At 42.0% G+C, this 18,316-nt stretch overlaps 1 protein-coding gene across 1 annotated transcript in view; it reads right to left on the bottom strand.

Moving 5' to 3' along the window:
- The window catches only part of TMEM131 (transmembrane protein 131), a gene marked incomplete at its 5' end in the record, with an annotated part of 160,745 nt that extends 142,430 nt beyond the window's left edge, over positions 1-18,315 (bottom strand). The window contains one exon of the mRNA XM_019528474.1: positions 18,201-18,315. Coding sequence (XP_019384019.1) covers positions 18,201-18,315 — 115 coding nt within the window. The remainder of the gene's footprint in view (positions 1-18,200) is intronic.
- Between the last annotated feature and the right edge of the window lies 1 nt (position 18,316).

Genomic DNA, 18,316 nt, shown 5'->3' with positions numbered 1-18,316 from the left:
GGGGCGCATATAGATACCCCATTTAGGAGTAGGGGCAGGAACATCGGTACCGTCCACTAGGGAAACAGAGGCAGCCTCCCATACAACTTATTGGTCATCAAAGTTGTGGCAGGCGAGATTCTGAGGGTGCTAAGTTCACCCTAACGTGACGGTAGGGGGCGCTAGGGAGTTCACGGCCGCCCCTAGGCCCCACTCCCTCCCAACACCTAAATCCAAAACTGAAATTCTGAAAGCCCTTATTCAGCAGCTGCCTAACCCCTGAGATCCCTGTGTTAGGCAGTAAAGTTCCCCAGGTGCATGCGAGTATATGCAAAGCCTACAAGTGCCTCAGTCTAGAGACAGGCTCTAGCAGCTCTGCACATACAGCACACCCAAGCTTTATCTGGATTCACAAAGTAGGCATTCCTCCACCTGTTTTCCCTGAGGGGTTCAATCTGGTGAGTAGTCTCCTAGCTTGTCTACTAGATCAAGCTGCATACAAAAAGCAACAGCTGCCACTTTTAAAAGACAGCAGGTGGTAAAGACACTTGCTGGGCAGGGAGCCTTCAGTTCCATTCTATGTTCCAAGAACCCTTTAATGTAAAATACAGAAGTCAGTTGAAAAATACATAAACAGAACTTGGAGCAGAGACTAGCTCATCCTCGCTCCCGAGATTACCTTTGTCACTGGGCTAGACTTGTGCTTACTCTTATGCTGGCCCAATGTTCCCTTCTACAATCCTGGGTTTAGAACAATTTTTGAAAAAACACACCTGCTTTGTAATGAGAATGAAGCATACTGAACCATCATGATGTCATTTTACAGGATTACTGTCAGCCACAAAACCACAGAACTCTAATGCAAAGTTTCTAATATAAGCATAAAGTACAGACCAGCGGCTCTGAATACTTAGTTCTAGGGTACTGAAACACTAACTTCATTGAAAGAAAAGCAACCTCACATTTACTGAATGGTGTGTGCACCTTAGCAGTTACTATGGAGTAACTGGTCACAGTTACACCCTAGTTTACCACATGCCGTAATTTGTTTGTATGCCTGTGCCCTTAGTGCAAATACATTCTGTACTACATCAATACTGATGTGAGTTGGAACAGGTCATTCCAATCTCTGTTTTAATCTTTGCTTTGAATTAACTTCCATTCAGACATTTAAGTAACTCCTTTAATAGCATAATTGATCCATGCATGCACTTGGAAACTAAGTTAAATATACACACAAAAACCCCCAGTAAAGGTTCTTTTAATTGCAGTTCTGAGTGGCAATCATTTAGCTGTCAGGTACTTAAAAATACAACAGTCAAACCTAAGTCCACACAAACAGACATATCATACGCTGAATTCCACTAGAATTTAGTCTCTGCATCCGAGTTTGCTAGGGCTATAGAATCTCATGAGGAAGCAGCTTTTGACCTTAGAAAATTAAACCCTAGGAACTAAGAACAAGAATTTCCAGATACTTTAATTCATAACGGACTAGTTCTCCGTCAAGCAGTTATCTTGCATTTTAAAGCTTTTAAAACTGTCCATCCAAGTTTTCACAAATGAATTGCAATGAAAAGTATAAAAATTTTTAAAATGTTTGTAGATTGCTTTTTAAAACCAAGCACATAAAACAGAACGGTATTTACCCACTATATAAAAATGTTACATCCATCCTTCTATAGTCTACATACAAATTTATCTTGGAGAACTAAAGGTGGACTGTGAATAATTAAGCCTTTAGTTGAAGTGCCAGCAAATACCTTTCCTTCCAATTGTTGAAGGTATTAGATTTAAATGTGTTAAATGACCAGTAGAAAAATTTATGCATAATAACATTCCTTCCCCTTAACCGAGTTTCAGCTGCTTGTTCTTTTGCATCATAGCTCCGAGTTCTCCTGCTGAGTCCTGTCTACCCTATTTTTCCTGTAGCAGACAAGTGCAACATAACACAAAAAAACACAATTCAAAGAACTTTTCAGATCTTCTACATACTTCATAAGTCAGCTACAAGGCAAAACAGAAAAAAGTCAGAAAAAACTCTGAAATGACTGTTTCTATATCTGAACTTCCTGAAGCTACAGAGACCAGTAACTTCATCCATAAGTTTGGGAGGGGGAGGGGTATGCATGCAGCGGCTCACACACTGTAGCTATATAATTCTTACTGCCAAACAACTTGAACGCAGACATCCCTTCTGTAAAACCCACAAACTTTCCTCAGCCACTCCAAGTTATTTTTGTCTTCACCACAAAGCAGCAGATGTCAGGGAAGACTTATGTGGATGAATGTGTTAAATAAAAGTGCCCTTCATCATTATATCATTTAAGAAATGTTTTCAGGGAACAGATGACAGTTAAAGCCAGGTGAAGTCACATGGCCAGCAGCCAGGCTTTGCAGGGTGCTTTGTAACAGTTGTGCCTCCTAAGTCAGACTCCGGTCAAGTTTCTGTGGTTGAACCTTTTATTTTGAGCATACTTAAATTCTCAAGCCTTTGTTTCCTTTCTATTGATGATTTCATCAGAGCATTTTAAGATTAAACTTGTGTTTCCAACCAACCCCCAGACTAAAGTGAAAAAAAAAATTGCTTACATCAGATAAAAAGCTGGGAAGACTGTATTTTATGACTCCCAGTGCTGACAGGTTACATTTTCTGAATACAGCCAAAGTTTCCTATAAAGTCATTACATTTTATAAAAATTTAAGTCAGAAGGAACCACTAGATTACCTAATCTGACCTTCTTCATATGTCACACCAGAAAGTAGCAACCACATTCCCCACAGCAAACTCAAAGATACATTGCTACATGTCCAATTATTTAAGCTATATTCTCTTTTCTTCATTTCTTGACAAAGTATTTCTGAATGCTCAAACATGTTAAGGCATGCTTCATGGTTTAGCATGCCTTAACATGTCTCAATCAAAGAAACGTGACTTGACAGGGGGTGGTGGTGGAAATCAAGCTAGGGAGAAAAAAGATACATGGAAAAGTCTTTCTGTCCAGCTAACTTATTGTATGGGTCTCATTACTCTTCATTTACCTGGCAGGCATGTTAGTACTATGATTTACTTTCATGCTGATAAAAGTAATTGCCCTATATCCTCCTTACTTGATATACCTTTTTATGCATTTCTAAAAAACTAATTTCCCCCAATCTTCCTTGCCCATGTTTCAGATTATTTTAACCTTTTCTTCATAAGCTTTATTTATAAAAATTGTAACCATCTGTTCTATCACTTAGAAAATGTGATGCCCAAATGTACTGAAATGAGAGCAAGGTAATTATTTAAAAAAAAATCTTTTGTACATTAAATTAAATTTAAAAAACACTTTTGATTTCCAGCCCTCTGTCTCAATGAGTAAGCTCACTGCAAAAATTATACCTATAACTATAAACAGTTATAATATGCTGAAAGTCATTTGCTCACATCTATGTAACTGCAATTACAACATGCATATACTTATTCAACAGTGTACCTAAAAGCAGATGAGTAAGTGTTATAGCTTTGACCATGAAATGACTGGTTACTCACAAAAAAAATCAGACTGTGCAAGTCATCCCATGCAAGTATATACTCAAGGCCACCTAACTCTGAAAAAACCCCAAACATTTGGTTCAGATATTCTGCTCATTAGCCTTTCTACTCGTCAATTAAAGTATTTAGGTTCTGCAAAGTTAAAAACCATCCGTTTCTAGAAGAACAACGCATAGGACAAGAAAGAAATCCAGCAACATGCAAAATGCTTGAGAAAAAGTGTTAAACAGCTGGGTAAATAGATTCAATTATGTAACATCATTCAGAAGTGTGAAAATTAAAGACAGACAGTATTCTAGGAAAATTATGTAGGGTATAACAGCCATGCTCATAATGTGTAACTTTTAATCAAGGACTGACATCCCATGAATAAAGGAGAACAGCAGTAAATTGTAAACACTCAGCAGTAACTACTTTTCATCAGTTTGGAAGTATTTAAACTTATCTCATCTCAAGAGTTGCACACAAATTAACTGGCTGATAGTTTCAAGCTGTTCTGAAGTCTCAGGCACAAAACTAACTGTACAATAGAAAAGCGAATCTAAACTTTTATTTATCCTATAACACATGCGTCTTTATGCTAAAAGTTCAAAACTCCCCCTACAGACTAAAGCACCTCAAACAGAGCCAGAAAAAGATTGGTCAACAGTCCTTTCCCCTGTGATAATTATGTAGAGACTGAATCACCAGACTTCCTTCCAGTGGTCCATAGGAAGGGGAAATACTATATTTATTTGTGGGGTGGGCGGGGAAGCTCATTTTACACTTTATTTAATGAGGTTTTCTCGTATTCAAATGTATCATCAAACAGCTGCCAAAAGCAGCATGCGCTCAATACATGAAAACCAATGATAAAAGTTGATCAAACCCAACCAACACCAAATACGACTATAAAACACATAGCTCATATTGGGCAAACATACTGATAGAAACCTTTCACAAATATAGGTTAGTACAGCCCATCTAATTAAGACAAAGTGTAGTGTCCAATACGCTCAGTCTCCTCAGCAATGACACTTTTCAAATCATGGTGAGCCACTACACTGAAGTAAACATGTATTCATTCTCACAGCTGAGCTGTGCCTTTCTTTCCCATTTTGAATGATTCCCGTTTCTTCACCGACCTTAAATAGCTGGCAAACATCCCCATGTGGAGCTCCAAACAATTCACCCAGAATCCCTCTGTTGCCCCCTCTCTCAGCCCATCACATCTGATTAGTGTGATGCTGCCCTCCATGAGTGAGAATGCACGAGGCTGCCCTGCACCTCACCTGCAGCATCCTAGGACTCATGACAAAAACACCCAGTTTGAGTCATGAGTAGAGGCTAATTAGCATGTGGATCCCTTTTGCAGGGGGAGGGGGCATCTGGAGTATGCACACAATGCTGAACTGCAGGGTCACTATGGCTCAGCCCACTGAACTGTACGGTACATAGTGAGCCTTTTGGCTTTGGACTAATATTCATAGTTTGTACTATACAGTATCTAAGTAGGTACAAAAGTGCTGCTGAAAAGTTTTTATGGAATGCCTGGGCTAAAACTTGGAACAGTTTCAAAAAAAGATAAAATGCATCAATTCTGGATGAACTAAGTCTATGGGTACGCTGTCGGTACACTTATTTCAAAGCCAGTGTTTCAAATTTGCCACTCATTTCCATGTGCTCAGGGGGAGCATGGTCTGACAGTAAACAGGAGGGGGGGACAGGGAGAAGGGGCTGCAGGGGGGAGCAGAAGGATTCCTGAAGCCCCAAATTTATTTTCTCTGTTGTAACAGTGGTAAGGGGACAAATTCAAGCCAAACCTCCAATAATTAATTCTATACTTTGAAATTAATAACAAATGTATTAGTATTCCATATAATCAAATTATCATCATGGGGGGTCATCAAATTTAGGGTCATCTTATATTTGAGTGAATACAGTCCATCAGGTTGGAAAAGGGGTCTAGACAGAATGAATACAGCTAATTCATCCCATTAGTACACTATTTAAAAGCAAGCCATAAAACAGAAGGTGCCAACATACAACTGATTCACAAGATATGCAGGAGATAGACCAGGACATTATGACCTAGCCTGAGGGAAGGGAAGTGAGCAAGTCTCAGATTATGGCCAAACAAAAACCTAGCCTTGGGCAGGTCACATGGCTGTGTGTATGCATATAGGTCTGTGATGGTACAGATGCTCCAGGGTTTTACTCCAGTACCAAGATGTGTTATGCAAGACAGTTGGAACTTGTAAGGAATCATGTATACCCAGAAATAGAGGAAGTTTCTCACTGAAAATTAGCCATAGTACAAGCTAATATTTCTAGGAGAATCTTTAGAGAAAAACCTAATGTGCATTAAGGGTTATCCAACACCTAAATTCCCCTAACTTTTTTTAGAAACCAATTTGAAGGAAAACGACTATATTTAATTAAAAACCCAAACTACTTCCTTTTAATACCATTCCGTTTCAATGTTTTACGAGTCATCTTCTCCTCCTTACAATTTTAATTTTCATCTACAAAGTTAAAACAATTGTTTTTACTATTTTTACAAATGTTAATAAATATTGACTAATGCTTGAGAGAATACCATAATGTTCAATATGTATCATTTCACTCACTTCAAGGTGGTGGAGTATTTCAAAATTCAGGAAGTTCTATATGCAGTGAAATCTGGTAATTACATTAGTCACTAGGGCAGCTTGTCCTAATGGCAGTATTAGCCAGTACATTCTGCATGCTCCACCAGAGACCTCATGGATTTGTAAACAAGGCAATTTGACTGCATTATCACCTGTTAAAATATTAGTCATTTTTAAATGTACCACATATAAAATTGCAATGGAATTTGTTCCTGATAATTAGTCAGCTTAAAAATACTGACCTGTGCCCTCCATGAGATGACCGCTTTCATAGTCATGTAAATTGTATATTAACCATTTGTGTGTCTAGTCATACAATTCTCATAGAAGACCACAGCATGTACAACTTGTCTTCAGAATTTTTGTAGTGTATTTTTGTCTTCTTTATAAATGTAAAAAATCATTTTTACGGTCAATATAGCATACAAAATACATTTCATGAAAAATTGAAAATGGATAAGTACTGATACTTAGTTCATAGTTGCCAATCCCACTGGAGTAACAAATTAACCAGATTTTTACTATAATTTATTTGTCACAAATGTTTTGATCATCTGACTCTAGCATCCCTCTTGGATAGAGGCTAACCTAACTGAGAACAGCTTGAGATGAATGCTTTTTGATCTTTCACTGAAAACCACAACAACTTTTTTTTCTTTTAAAGAGACTGAAGAAATCAAGGACTAATTGCCAGGATCCTTTTATTTTTGTGATAAGGTATTTAGCAGAATTTGCATATTCACTGGAATCTGACAGGGTTTTGTCAGGTCACTGGGAGCACTTCTGCTATGGCTTTGACCTCACAGGCTCTAGGCTATCAACTATGTGGCTATGAACAACCAAAAATACATGTTCTGGGTCTGAAATGGAAACATGCCATCACTTCTGATACAGGAGGAAGTTTCCTCAAGACACAGGTGTCCAACATCTGGCCCCTGGGGTTCCAAGAGGAGCTGAAAACTCGGGGATTGGGGTGAGTATTGGCAGTACCGACCACTGAATTTCCAGCTAAGGAGCCATGCTGAATACCTGTGCTGGTGGAATAGGGGGGCAAGAATGAACAACAGTAGCATTAACCCTTGTGCCACTGCTGCCACAAGGCCTGGAACCAGCCCAGAAGGCTCCTCAAGACCCAGACTCAGCCCAGGGATGCAGGGAAGTTTGACCTCACTACTCCAAGACATTTACAAGAAAAAGGGAAGGAAGCTCCAAGTTTTCAGAAGAGGAACCACCTTTGACCTCCTTCTCTAGTTACCAAACATGCAAAAATCACCTCTTTTTCTTATACATCACCGTAATACAGTTCAATAATATTATATAATATCCAGCTATACCTCTGCAACTTTGTCTTCACTGGGTTTGCATGGACCTGTCATTGGAATCCATGTCAAAACAAGGTAACTAAATCTGTCCTAAAGGAGTGAAAAGGGCCAGCTGGGGACACCAGGTCCCTGCACACAAGTTAAATTCAGTCTTTCCGTGAGCCTAGGGCTTCCCAAAACCATTTGGAAACAAAATAGACTGATACCCAATTTATTGGAAAAGGCTTTTCTGTAAACTCTGCAGGCTCAAGAGACCCTATTATCAACCTACAACAATTCTACCTCCACTCCAAAGATTCTAGCCCCCACTGCCAATACCTCTAAAACCAGAATCCTTCAGAACACAGTATAGTCCAAGAACCACGTGTTCAGGAAGTGGTCTGTGCCCACATCATGCAAAAATCTATGGACATTTCTTTAGAAATATATACAGTTATTACTATTGGGGTGCACCAATAAAGATTTTCTTGGCTGATACCAACAGCTGATTATTAACCAGCCATATCAGCCGATACCAATCTGATAAAAATTTTACAGGAATGTGGCCCGGCAGCTTGGAGAACAGCATCTGCCAGTAAGTCTGTGGGGGGAAAGGGAGGAGAGAAGGGGCAGTCTGAGGCCCCCACAGTGTAGGAGGGAATAAGGCAGGGCCTGGGGTTGCCCAGCCAGGGTAGTGAATGGGACCCCGAGGCCAGGAGTGGGATAGACCCACAGGCAGCTTGTCCAGGAGGTGTGGGGGGGGTTGGGCAGCTCCCCACTGCTGTACGATGGCTCCAGGGGAGGCCTGTGCACCCCCAGATCTGTGTGGGGAGAAGAGGTGGGCTGTCTGCTGCGAGCTTGGGGCCAGAGGCAGGGCTAGCTCCTTCCCGGTAAGGGGGCTGGGCTTGGAGCAGGCGGGAGGTGGCAGTGCTGGGAAGGCTGGCTACAGGGGGCAAATTGTAGAGTGCCTATAGCACCCCCAAGCAGCCCCCAGCCCTGCTCAGGGCACTCTGCTCTGCTGCCTTTCCCTTGGGAGCCCTGCACTCGCCATGCATCTCTTGCCTGGTCCACAGCAGGGGGCTCCCAAGGGAAAGGGAGTAGAGCAGAGTGTCCCAAGCAGGGCTGACACTGGGGGGTCTATAACCACCCCAAATTTAACCCTAGACCTCCTTGTAGCCACCACTCCCAGCACTGCCACTGCCTGCCCTGCACAGGTGAGCCTGTCATACTCCCACCCACTCTGAGCCCAGGCCCAGCTCAGCCCCTGAAACTGGGAAAAGGCTGAAGCTGTCCCTGGTTCCAAGTAGGCAGCCCGCCTCCACCCCCTGCAAAAATCCAGGGAGGCACATGCCTCCCCGAGGGCTGTGCTCAGTGGCAGGGATCCACCCCCCTCCCCACCCCTCCAGATGACCACCCATGGCTCTGTTCCACTTCCAGCCCTGTGTCCCATTCACTGCACTGGCTGGGCAGAGCCTACCCATGCCTCGCTCTCCCCCTCACCATGGCCACCCTGATCTGCTGCCCCCCACAACCCTTCACTCCCATAGACTTACTAGCAGGGCTCTGCTGTTAAAACTGCCAGGCTGTATTCCTGGCCACATATATGTGTGTGGCTGCATACATGGACATGACATTTATTGGTGATGTTATCAGCTACACCAGCCAAAAAATGGCCATAGCCAATAATGTTAATTTTCCTGTTATTGGTGACAATCCATTATGCAACCGATATATCAGTGCATCTCTAATTACTGTACCCCCATTAGGGACTGTTCCTCACCTTAAAGAAAAAAGAAGGAAGATGGGATTTTCAGATTGCCCAAAAATTGAGAGAGAAAATGGAAGAGGCCACATTGCAAGAACTACATGGACCCCTACTCCAACACCTTTAGAAGCATAAGGTGTAACTAACATTAGTGTTCCAACAATGGGAGCAGCAATTAGCCATAAGCTGCAGCACTATGCAAAGTGCTGCTCACCTTTTTTGGCTTCTTTCCCACAATCCTGCATCCTTGCCCCTCCCCATCCAAAGTATAATACATGAATACACACATCTGAAGTCCTGTGTCCAGTTTTGGGCTCCCCACTACAAAAAGGATGTGGATAAGCTGGAAAGAGTTCAGCAAAGAGCAATGAAAATGGTTCAGGGGTTGCAGCATATGACATATGAGAAGAGGCCGAGGGAACTGGGTTTATTTAGTCTGCAGAAGAGGCTACAGGGGTTTGACAGCAGCCTTTAACCACCACCTGAAGGATGGTTCCAAAGAGGATGGAGCTAGTAGACTGTTTTCAGTGGTGACAGAACAAGAAGCAACCGTCTCAAGTTGCAGCAAGGGAGGTTTAGGTTAGATATTACAAAAAACATTCTTACAACACAGATAGTAGTGCGCTGGACCAGGTTACCCAGAGAGGTGGTAGAATCTCCACCCTCGGAGGTTTTTAAGACCCAGCTAAACAAAGCCCTGTCAGGGATGATATGGTATTGGATGGTCTGGCTTTGAGCAAGGGGTTGAATTAAACGACCTTCCAAGGTCCTTCCAACCCCTATTTTCTAAGGCACCATGAACGCTTGAGGCTTAACAGCCATTCCCAAAGCACGGGCATCCCAACCCACTTTTAAACAAACAACTGAATTTGCTTTAGCTGCCTGCACCAGTGGTTACAATCCTAACACTGATCCATCCCCTAACTCAGGCCAATCTCCAAAGGGAGCAGCACCTCAGATCACAACCAAAAAGGATTTGGGGTTGGGCCGGGCAGCCTTTAACTATTTGAAAAGGGGTTCCAAAAGGATGGAGCGAGACTGTTCTCAGTGGTGACAGATGACAGAACAAGGAGCAATGGTCTCATGTTGCAGCAAGAAAGGTTTAAGTTGGATATTAGAAAAATCCTGTCACACTAGGAGGGTAGTTAAGGATTGCAACAGGTTACCCAGAGGTGGTAGAATCTCCATCCTTGGAGGTTTTTCAGGCCTGGCTTGACAAAGCCCTGGCTGGAATGATCTAGCTGGGGATGGTCCTGTTTCAAGCAGGGTGTTGGACTAGATGGACCTCCTGAGGTCCCTTCCAACCCTAATTTCATATGATTTCAATTCTCCTTCCTTCCCTCCCTCTTTCTCACAGAACTAAACAGATCAGACCAGCAACAGAGAAGAAGCAAATCTACTGAGGAAGAAGGTACTACCTTTTACATAGTCGAAAGTAGTTAGTTAGACATTAGTTTTCAGGATGGCAGCTACTGCACTTACTTAGAGAAGCAGCAGCAGTAATATTTAACAATGTGACAGAATATTTCAGATTCAGTTTTGTGCTGCATAAATTAAGGCAGAGATGGTGCAAGGCCAGTCCACAGGCCTGATTGGGCCCAAAGATCCCCTGCCCTGTACTAGGACCTGCACTGCATGCAGCACCAATTTCAGCTGATCCTGAATTCAACATGCTCCAGCCAGCCTGGGAGGCCAAATATAAGGGCTCTGGTGAGCCAGATCTTTGACACCCCTGCTGTAAAAAATAAGAGGAAAACAGAAAGGAGAGAAAAACACAACCTCATCCAGCACAAATGCTGCTATTCCAACTGGAAGTTCATTACAAAATGTTCCTGGGGGATGGGGGGAACCAGCAAGATAATTCATAATCAAATAGAATGCAAAGTCACAATACATATGAGCAAAGGTCAGTAAAAGCCTTGCATCGGCTAGTGAGAGTTGTTTGGCACTAATATCATGCATTGCTTAGCAAAGTGGCTCAATGACTTGTAGTGCAGGAGTACTGACCAACAGGAAAAGGTAGGCTGAACTGCGTGATAAGGCCAAAAAGGAGAGGGGGGAGGGGGAGGGGGAAGTAATGTATAAAAGTTGCAAAAGTGAGAGAGCTAAGGTCAAAACAAGACAAAGGATACAAAAGTAGAGTGTTACAGGCCTTCTGAAAAACAAACCAAACATAGCATATTAAAACAAGTATTTAGAAGTGCAATGCTGAAAAAATTAAAAAGATGTAGTTCATCTGCTTGAGAAACTGAGTAGCTCAGTTCTAAGAGGTCCAAAAACAAAGCCCTCCACAGACCATTTTATGGATTCAGATATTTTAAGACCAGAAGAGACAACAACGATCCTTTATTCTTACCTCCTGAATAAGGTCATATAATCATCCAATAATCCCTGCATCAAGGGTTATAGCAACTCTTTTAGGAAGACAATTAAAAGATAAGAATCAAGAGAATCCCCTCACAGTCCTTACTAAGTCATTCCAATGGTGAGTTACAGTCCATCTCAAACATGCATCTTGTTACCAGCCTGATTTTGTCTAATTTCCCTTTCCAGCCATTGGATCTTACGTCCTTAAGTGAACTAGCCTTTTACTATCAAAACTCCATAAAAGCATTTTACAATTGTGATCACAGCCGTCTCTCAAACTTCTCTTAGACAAGCTAACTTGAATCATTCTTGTGGCTCTTTACTGAACCCCTGTTTGTATGGCTCAGCAATTATGCACACACTTACTGACTGACTGAAACCCTTTCCAAATCAAACATCTTTGCCCTGACAGATGGGAACCAAAGTTGTATGCTAACATGTCTATCATGATTTAATTCTAGGTCAGATTAAGGATACAACTTCAGATCTGAGATAACTGATAAGGGGAAAATAATAGCCTGAATGTTTTTTTAAATTAAAAAGAGAAGTTAAGCCAGTAGATATTGTAGGGGGAACAAAAAAAGGTCTGAAGAGATTTGAATGTTCTCAGTGAAAGAAAAAAGATTACAGAAGAAGTAGAAGCAAAAGTGGCCCTGAGCACTTTTATTCCCTCTTGTCATTTTGGCAAGGTGACATAGGCATCTGTGAAACTTTTGGACTCAAACTATATATCCAGGACCTATTGGAGCAATAATGGGAGTTGATGCATCTGAGGAGTTGGAACAGAAACCCAGAACAGTCCAGGAGCAGTGAATGGAATTGTCAAGTAGGATCTTGGCATGGTTTTTATTCTTTTATCCAAAGGGGCAACAGAAGTCTATCAAGACATGCGACTTTAGCTGTTACTGAACCAAAGGTTTGACCCCGGAAGTCCCTAAAACAGCAGAGCTTGGAGCTAGTTTGTCACTCCTGGAGAGCTCTTGGAATAAAGTTGCTACAGACTGCACATTGTGAAGGACAGTGTGCCCTTCAGCAAAGCAAGCCAGACCTGTCAAATCAGTGTTCAAACCAAAGAATTCAGCAGAAGCAGCACATTCAGATCTTGGCTTCTGACTGTTTAGATCTGCCATCGGGTTCTTGAACCCACACCAGAGTGCAGGAAATAACAATGCAAAAGCAAAATAAAAAAAAAAAAAGCAATAAATCTAAATTAATCCAAACACAGAGATTTAAGACCCTGAATCCCTGAAGAGGCTGAATTCAAGCTAGATGCACCAGGGGGGAAGACTCCTGGTTTATCTGCAAACTTGGGTTCAAAAGAACTGGGCTTACATGGGCACCTCCTGCTTTTGTGTCTGCTTTAATAGCTTTGCATTCAATGTTTAGAAATGGAGAGAGGAGGGACAGAAGGATGCTTGCAGGAATTCAGACAGACATGGCTCAGTGTTGCACCAACTTCAATGCCTGCACATGCCGTATGTCAGACTGCACAAAGAACACTTCAAGAACACAATAATCCTTTGCCAGCCTTAATAGCCTGAGAACAATTTTTCATTTGGCTGTATTAAAACATTTTCATATAAGCCCAGTTAACCAATATAACACACTATGTAGAACAGACCACTTTTTTATCATTTATCACATCACCAATTTATGGGATTTACCAGATTTACTAGTAAATATTGTTATTAATGATTTGGAAGAAAAATATCACTGCACCAAGAACAGATCCCTACAGAACCTCAGTGAATGCTTTCACTGAATAATTCCATATTTAGAATGACTTTGTCATCTCAGTCAGTTTTAAGGATCATGTGGTATTGCTACACTTGTGTCAAGATGGGGTCCCAAAAAACTCCACCAATCAATGAAAATGGAAGCCATGAAAGATTTTTTTTTTAGTCTAAGATAAAAAATGTCCATCTTCTTTTGTCTATAACTCATCACAAATATAAATTATTTCACAACCCAAACCCATGACAAGCTACACTGAAGTAATCCAATTTCATACCATTTGGAAAGGATGTCTCCCATAGAGTACTATGAGCTACAGGGAGGGAAAAAAATTGTACATGGGAGAAGAACTGTATTTTTTTTTTAACAGCATTTGTTCGTTTGTGAGAAGATAAAAAGAAAAAAAAAAGCCCCATTTTCCTGCCCTAAGTTGCATCTCTGCTTCAGGCTTTCTACTGCTGGAAACAGGATGATGAACAAAATGTAGATGTGGTGGCAGCAGTCAAGAAAAGAATGTACTCAAGGATGCAGTACTTTAGAAATTTGATTCTTACAGTCAAAAAAATAAGATGTGCATTTTTTAAATTTTGTCCAAAATAGCTGGTACAGACAATTTACCAATTAACAAATAATAGGTTACGAGCCTCACCATGCACTGGCCACGTTGAACATTTAATTCAGATGGGGAAACGGCTGTTAGTGTGGTATTGGATGCTCTGCTGGGGTGCTCAGGGGAGGCTAGCTTTTGTTTTGTCAACCTAAATAAGAGATGTACATTCCTTGATTACTGTTTGCCTAGTTTGTTGTGTGCTTATACTTAAATGTATAATACAGCAAATCAATGTATGTTCCAGTGTAATTGTGTTTGTTTTTGCTTTGATCTTAAAACAGAATACTGTAGTCCCTGGAGTGTTGGTGGAACTTCTGGCTTTTTTTTTTTTTTTTTTTTGGTGTGTGACTGGAAAGACACCTTTAATGTTATATGCAGTGACGCGCCACGTCATCTACAACTCCCTTTGCAAAATCCTAGATCCATTCATGGCTGTAGCTGCCTGCTCTGGACTACCTGGAAAGTGGCACAAGTCTGGTTTCTGCCTCATGTTCCTGACCCCACCTAGCTTGTGGTTCAACCCAGGGTGACTGTCCAGATCCCAGTCTTTTACAAACATCAGCTTCTTGATCCTTGACTCCTGATTCCTGACTCTGCTTCCCTGATTTTGTCCATGTCTTATCATATGCATCCACAGAGCTACTGAATATGTACAGTTGGCTATGCACTGACCGGGCAGTGTTTAGTCAGTAGGGTAAGATGTAGGAGGTAATATCACTAAATAGAGAAGTCTGAGGCCTATGAATCTGGGAAATGCAGCACTGAAATGAGGAGGCCCTCAATGCATCTAGACTAGGCCGTAAGCCTATGGCCAAAACATGATTTTTTCCTATGTAAACAAATTCAGCAATTAACACAGCATGATGGCATCATTTGGGTACTGCAATAAATACTCAGTGGACAGCTTATTACAGTTGGTTTGAGTAGATCTGTGCCCTTGCCTATGGAAAAATGTAACCTTAAAACCTGTATGTGTGTATTATGTTACATTCAGTTATGCCTGGTTACTACATTGACTAAACTCAGGCACTACAATACTACAGTATAGTTACAGACAAAAAGAAGCAAAGAACATTTTTCTTTTTGCTTTTTCCTGTTAGCCTTGCAGGCAAGTGAGTAAGCTTGATTCTTTCCCAGCCTGCTAGTCAGTCACCAAACCTTTACTGTGGATGACCTATAAGCCACAGACGCCTATCATTCACTTTCAGCTTCCAGGTTAAGTTGTACAGTTGGGTTGCAGGGCTTACAGTAGTCATAAACTGAACATATCTGATCTGGAAGTCACTGAGAACTCCAAATGCTTGACATTATTTTTAAAATTAATGTTTCAGAGTAGAACCAGTTACCTTTAAAAGTTCAAATATAATATACAGTAAATACCCATATTTATTTATACAAAGTTTTACTCTCTGCAAATATTATCTCAAATGCAGAAAATACACAAGCAGTGGCCATTTCAAAACATCAGTGCTGGAGCACTGCTGATCAATTACTGATCAAAATTAAAAACCTTAAAATGTAACATTTATTGATTACAATGCCTACAACCTTTAGAACAGAACAAAGTGGGGCCTCATCATGCTAGGTACTATATAAGCATATCATGGGAGCTCTTTAAGAGCTTACTGTCCAAGGCCCTGAATCTGCAATTTGTTATCCTCCATGGACTGCCATACATATGGATGCAACAGTCTACCCACAAGGAATAAAACGTTAGGGCTAGAAGAGGAAAGAATCCAGAAATGAAGTGACTTTCCAGAGGTTACACAACAGGTCAGCTCGGCGCAGAACCTAGGGAGTGAAAGCAATTCACTCAGCGTCACATCATGGGACAACAGCAGAGCAAGACACAGAACCAGGTTTCCTGGTCTCACTGTTATGTTCTAATCCCCAAACCATTCTTTTTTTTTCTTAGAATTATGATCATAACTATCATTTGCTTTCAATAGCCTCCCTTGAAAAAAGGACACAGGAGATTAAGGAAGCGTTAAGGCAAAGTTTAAAACAGATTCTTCATTCAAGGTAAACTGACTGTCAAATTTAGTTGTTTAAATAAAAGCTGCTCCAAGAAGAGGACTAAAAAGTATTTTTAAGACTCACACTGCCAGATATTAAAGTTAACCTGCTATTACACAATCCTGCTTTGCCTACTCCAATCTTGGGAGCTGACAGGTAAAAGAGCTACCAGAACTTGACTGAGCAGCCTAGATTGGCTGTTAGTTGCTCAAATAAAAACAATTTTTTTCTGTGATTTATCGAAAAGCAGTGTTTTCCAAGGTAGAATGTAACTGAATGAGTAGCGAGAACAAATAATTTTATACATCACAGGTATGAAAAATTCTGTCAACAGATTGTATGAAAGGGGTTATATACATCAGCTAGTAAGCAAGAAGAGGATTTCTCTTGCTTTAAAACAATATACCTGGCTTGGCCTAAGACTTATACAGGAATTAATGCCATGTCTGTGCCTTATCTAAATTTGAAACCTGACTAGTCAGTACACAAGAACAGTGGAAGATAAATAGAAGAATTCTAAAAAAGAAATCTCTGACACTATAGATGGAGAAGCTTTTATAATGTTAAGAATGCAAAAAGTAAAGTAGATGATATCTGCAAAGTTTAAGCACTCTTAAGAGTTACATCTTGCCCCTTAGGGTTGGTATGAGAACAATCAACATGAGTGAATGCAACTTGCTTACTGGTCTGCAGACAAACTCCAGTCCCACTGAGAAAAAGGAACTGATGCTTTTTAAAACCATGTGAGCAGCAATGACACTGATGCTCTGGGCACCCTTCCTATCTCCCTGCCTTGGGGCTTCCAAATTGATTTTGTATACTGATGTAAATTGAGATCAAGAATAGAAAGATTTGTAGCTAACCCAGGGTAACTCACAAAAGTAGGCAGGTATCATATCTTGCTGAGACATGGTGGAAAACAGGTAAATACCCTCATTGTATAAAGCAAACAGCTATCCAGGGATGGATATAAACAGATAAAACCTTCACTAGAATGAGCAAGTTACCCCAGTTTACCTAAACTTGGTTTGCATGTTTGTACCATCTCACCACCATTATTATTATTATTTTTTGCACTGGCATAAACATTTTGTTTGTCCAGGGCCTGAAAAAACTCAGATGAATTTCAATCAACTGATAAAGACAAGGACCTTTATCAATTTTAAGGGCTGGTCTACAAAGAGTTTTTCTACCACTGTTGCCAGATTTGTCTAAAAATCAATCTAGTTAAAGCAGTACAACTCTCTAGCACAAACACGGTTCACACAAATGTGATAATGCTGGTGTCACTAAAAGCTCATTCCCACAATCTGAATGAGGTCCTTTTACCTCAGGACCTTTCTGGGAGGGAGTGAGCACACCAAAAACAGCTTTGCTATCCACATTAGTCAGGGCTTTAAATACAGAAAACATGCACACTGGCAATCATTAAAGGGGTCTTCTACAGCACCAGCATCAAATTCAATGAGTTCAAGATGGCAGAAGCAAGATCAGGGTATATTTTGAGGCATTAAGGCATAAGCTATATTAATACAAGCAACGGCACCTTCATGATTGAACTTCTTGAGGAAAGCACCTATGACATGGGCTGCAGCTTCTACCCTGCCTCTAAAACAGCACTGATTTCTCAGTGACTACCAGCACCCTCCACAACCAGGAAAGCAACCAGCTCCCATCAAATGTGAGACAGCCATGCAGTCGGGAGGCAGCACCTGCACCAGGGCATAAATCAACCACATCCCTGAAGTTGAAAAGGGGGAGGGGGAGGGGAGGAAGAGGAAGAGGGCTCAGAAGCTGGTATGGGAAGAGCTTTTCCCCCCTCTCCTCTTCCTGAGAATAGTCCCACAACCACCGAACACGGTGCCTGGTGGCTCATGAGATGTTGGGGAGCAGGATAGGATGGGGGTGGTGAGGAGCAGGTGTCCAGGAATGGCAGGTCCCATACACTGTGCCCGGACACGCACGCGGTGTCACACAGTCATTGCCACACACACAGCGTCAGTGTCACAGTCACTGTCACATACACAGTGCCACACGCACTCCTCGCCCCGTGCCCCTGTACCCAGGCTGCAGCCCCCACAGCGAGGCCCCGGGACGGTCCGGACTCTAGGGGGGGGAGGGGGCGCCGCCCAACGAGGCGGTGACTCTAGCCCCGCGCCCAACGGCCCGCGCTGCCTCGCGCCCTGCAACCACCCGTGGCAGCGGCGACGGGACGAGGACGGGGACAGGGAGGTGCACGATGGAGTACGGGGGCGCTTACCTTCCTTGTCGGCCCGGGCCGAGTGCACGAGGAGCGCCACGAGCAGGCGCAGCGCCGCAGCGGGGCCCCAGCCCCTTCCTGGCCCCGGCTGGGGGGCGCCGGCCGAGCGGGCCGCG

This window comes from Crocodylus porosus, unplaced genomic scaffold, assembly GCF_001723895.1.
Source record: "Crocodylus porosus isolate Cpor-Errol unplaced genomic scaffold, CroPor_comp1, whole genome shotgun sequence".
Lineage (NCBI taxonomy): Eukaryota > Metazoa > Chordata > Crocodylia > Crocodylidae > Crocodylus > Crocodylus porosus.
The sequence above is the reverse complement of the archived record's forward strand: the minus strand, read 5'-3'. Positions and strand labels throughout refer to the sequence as shown.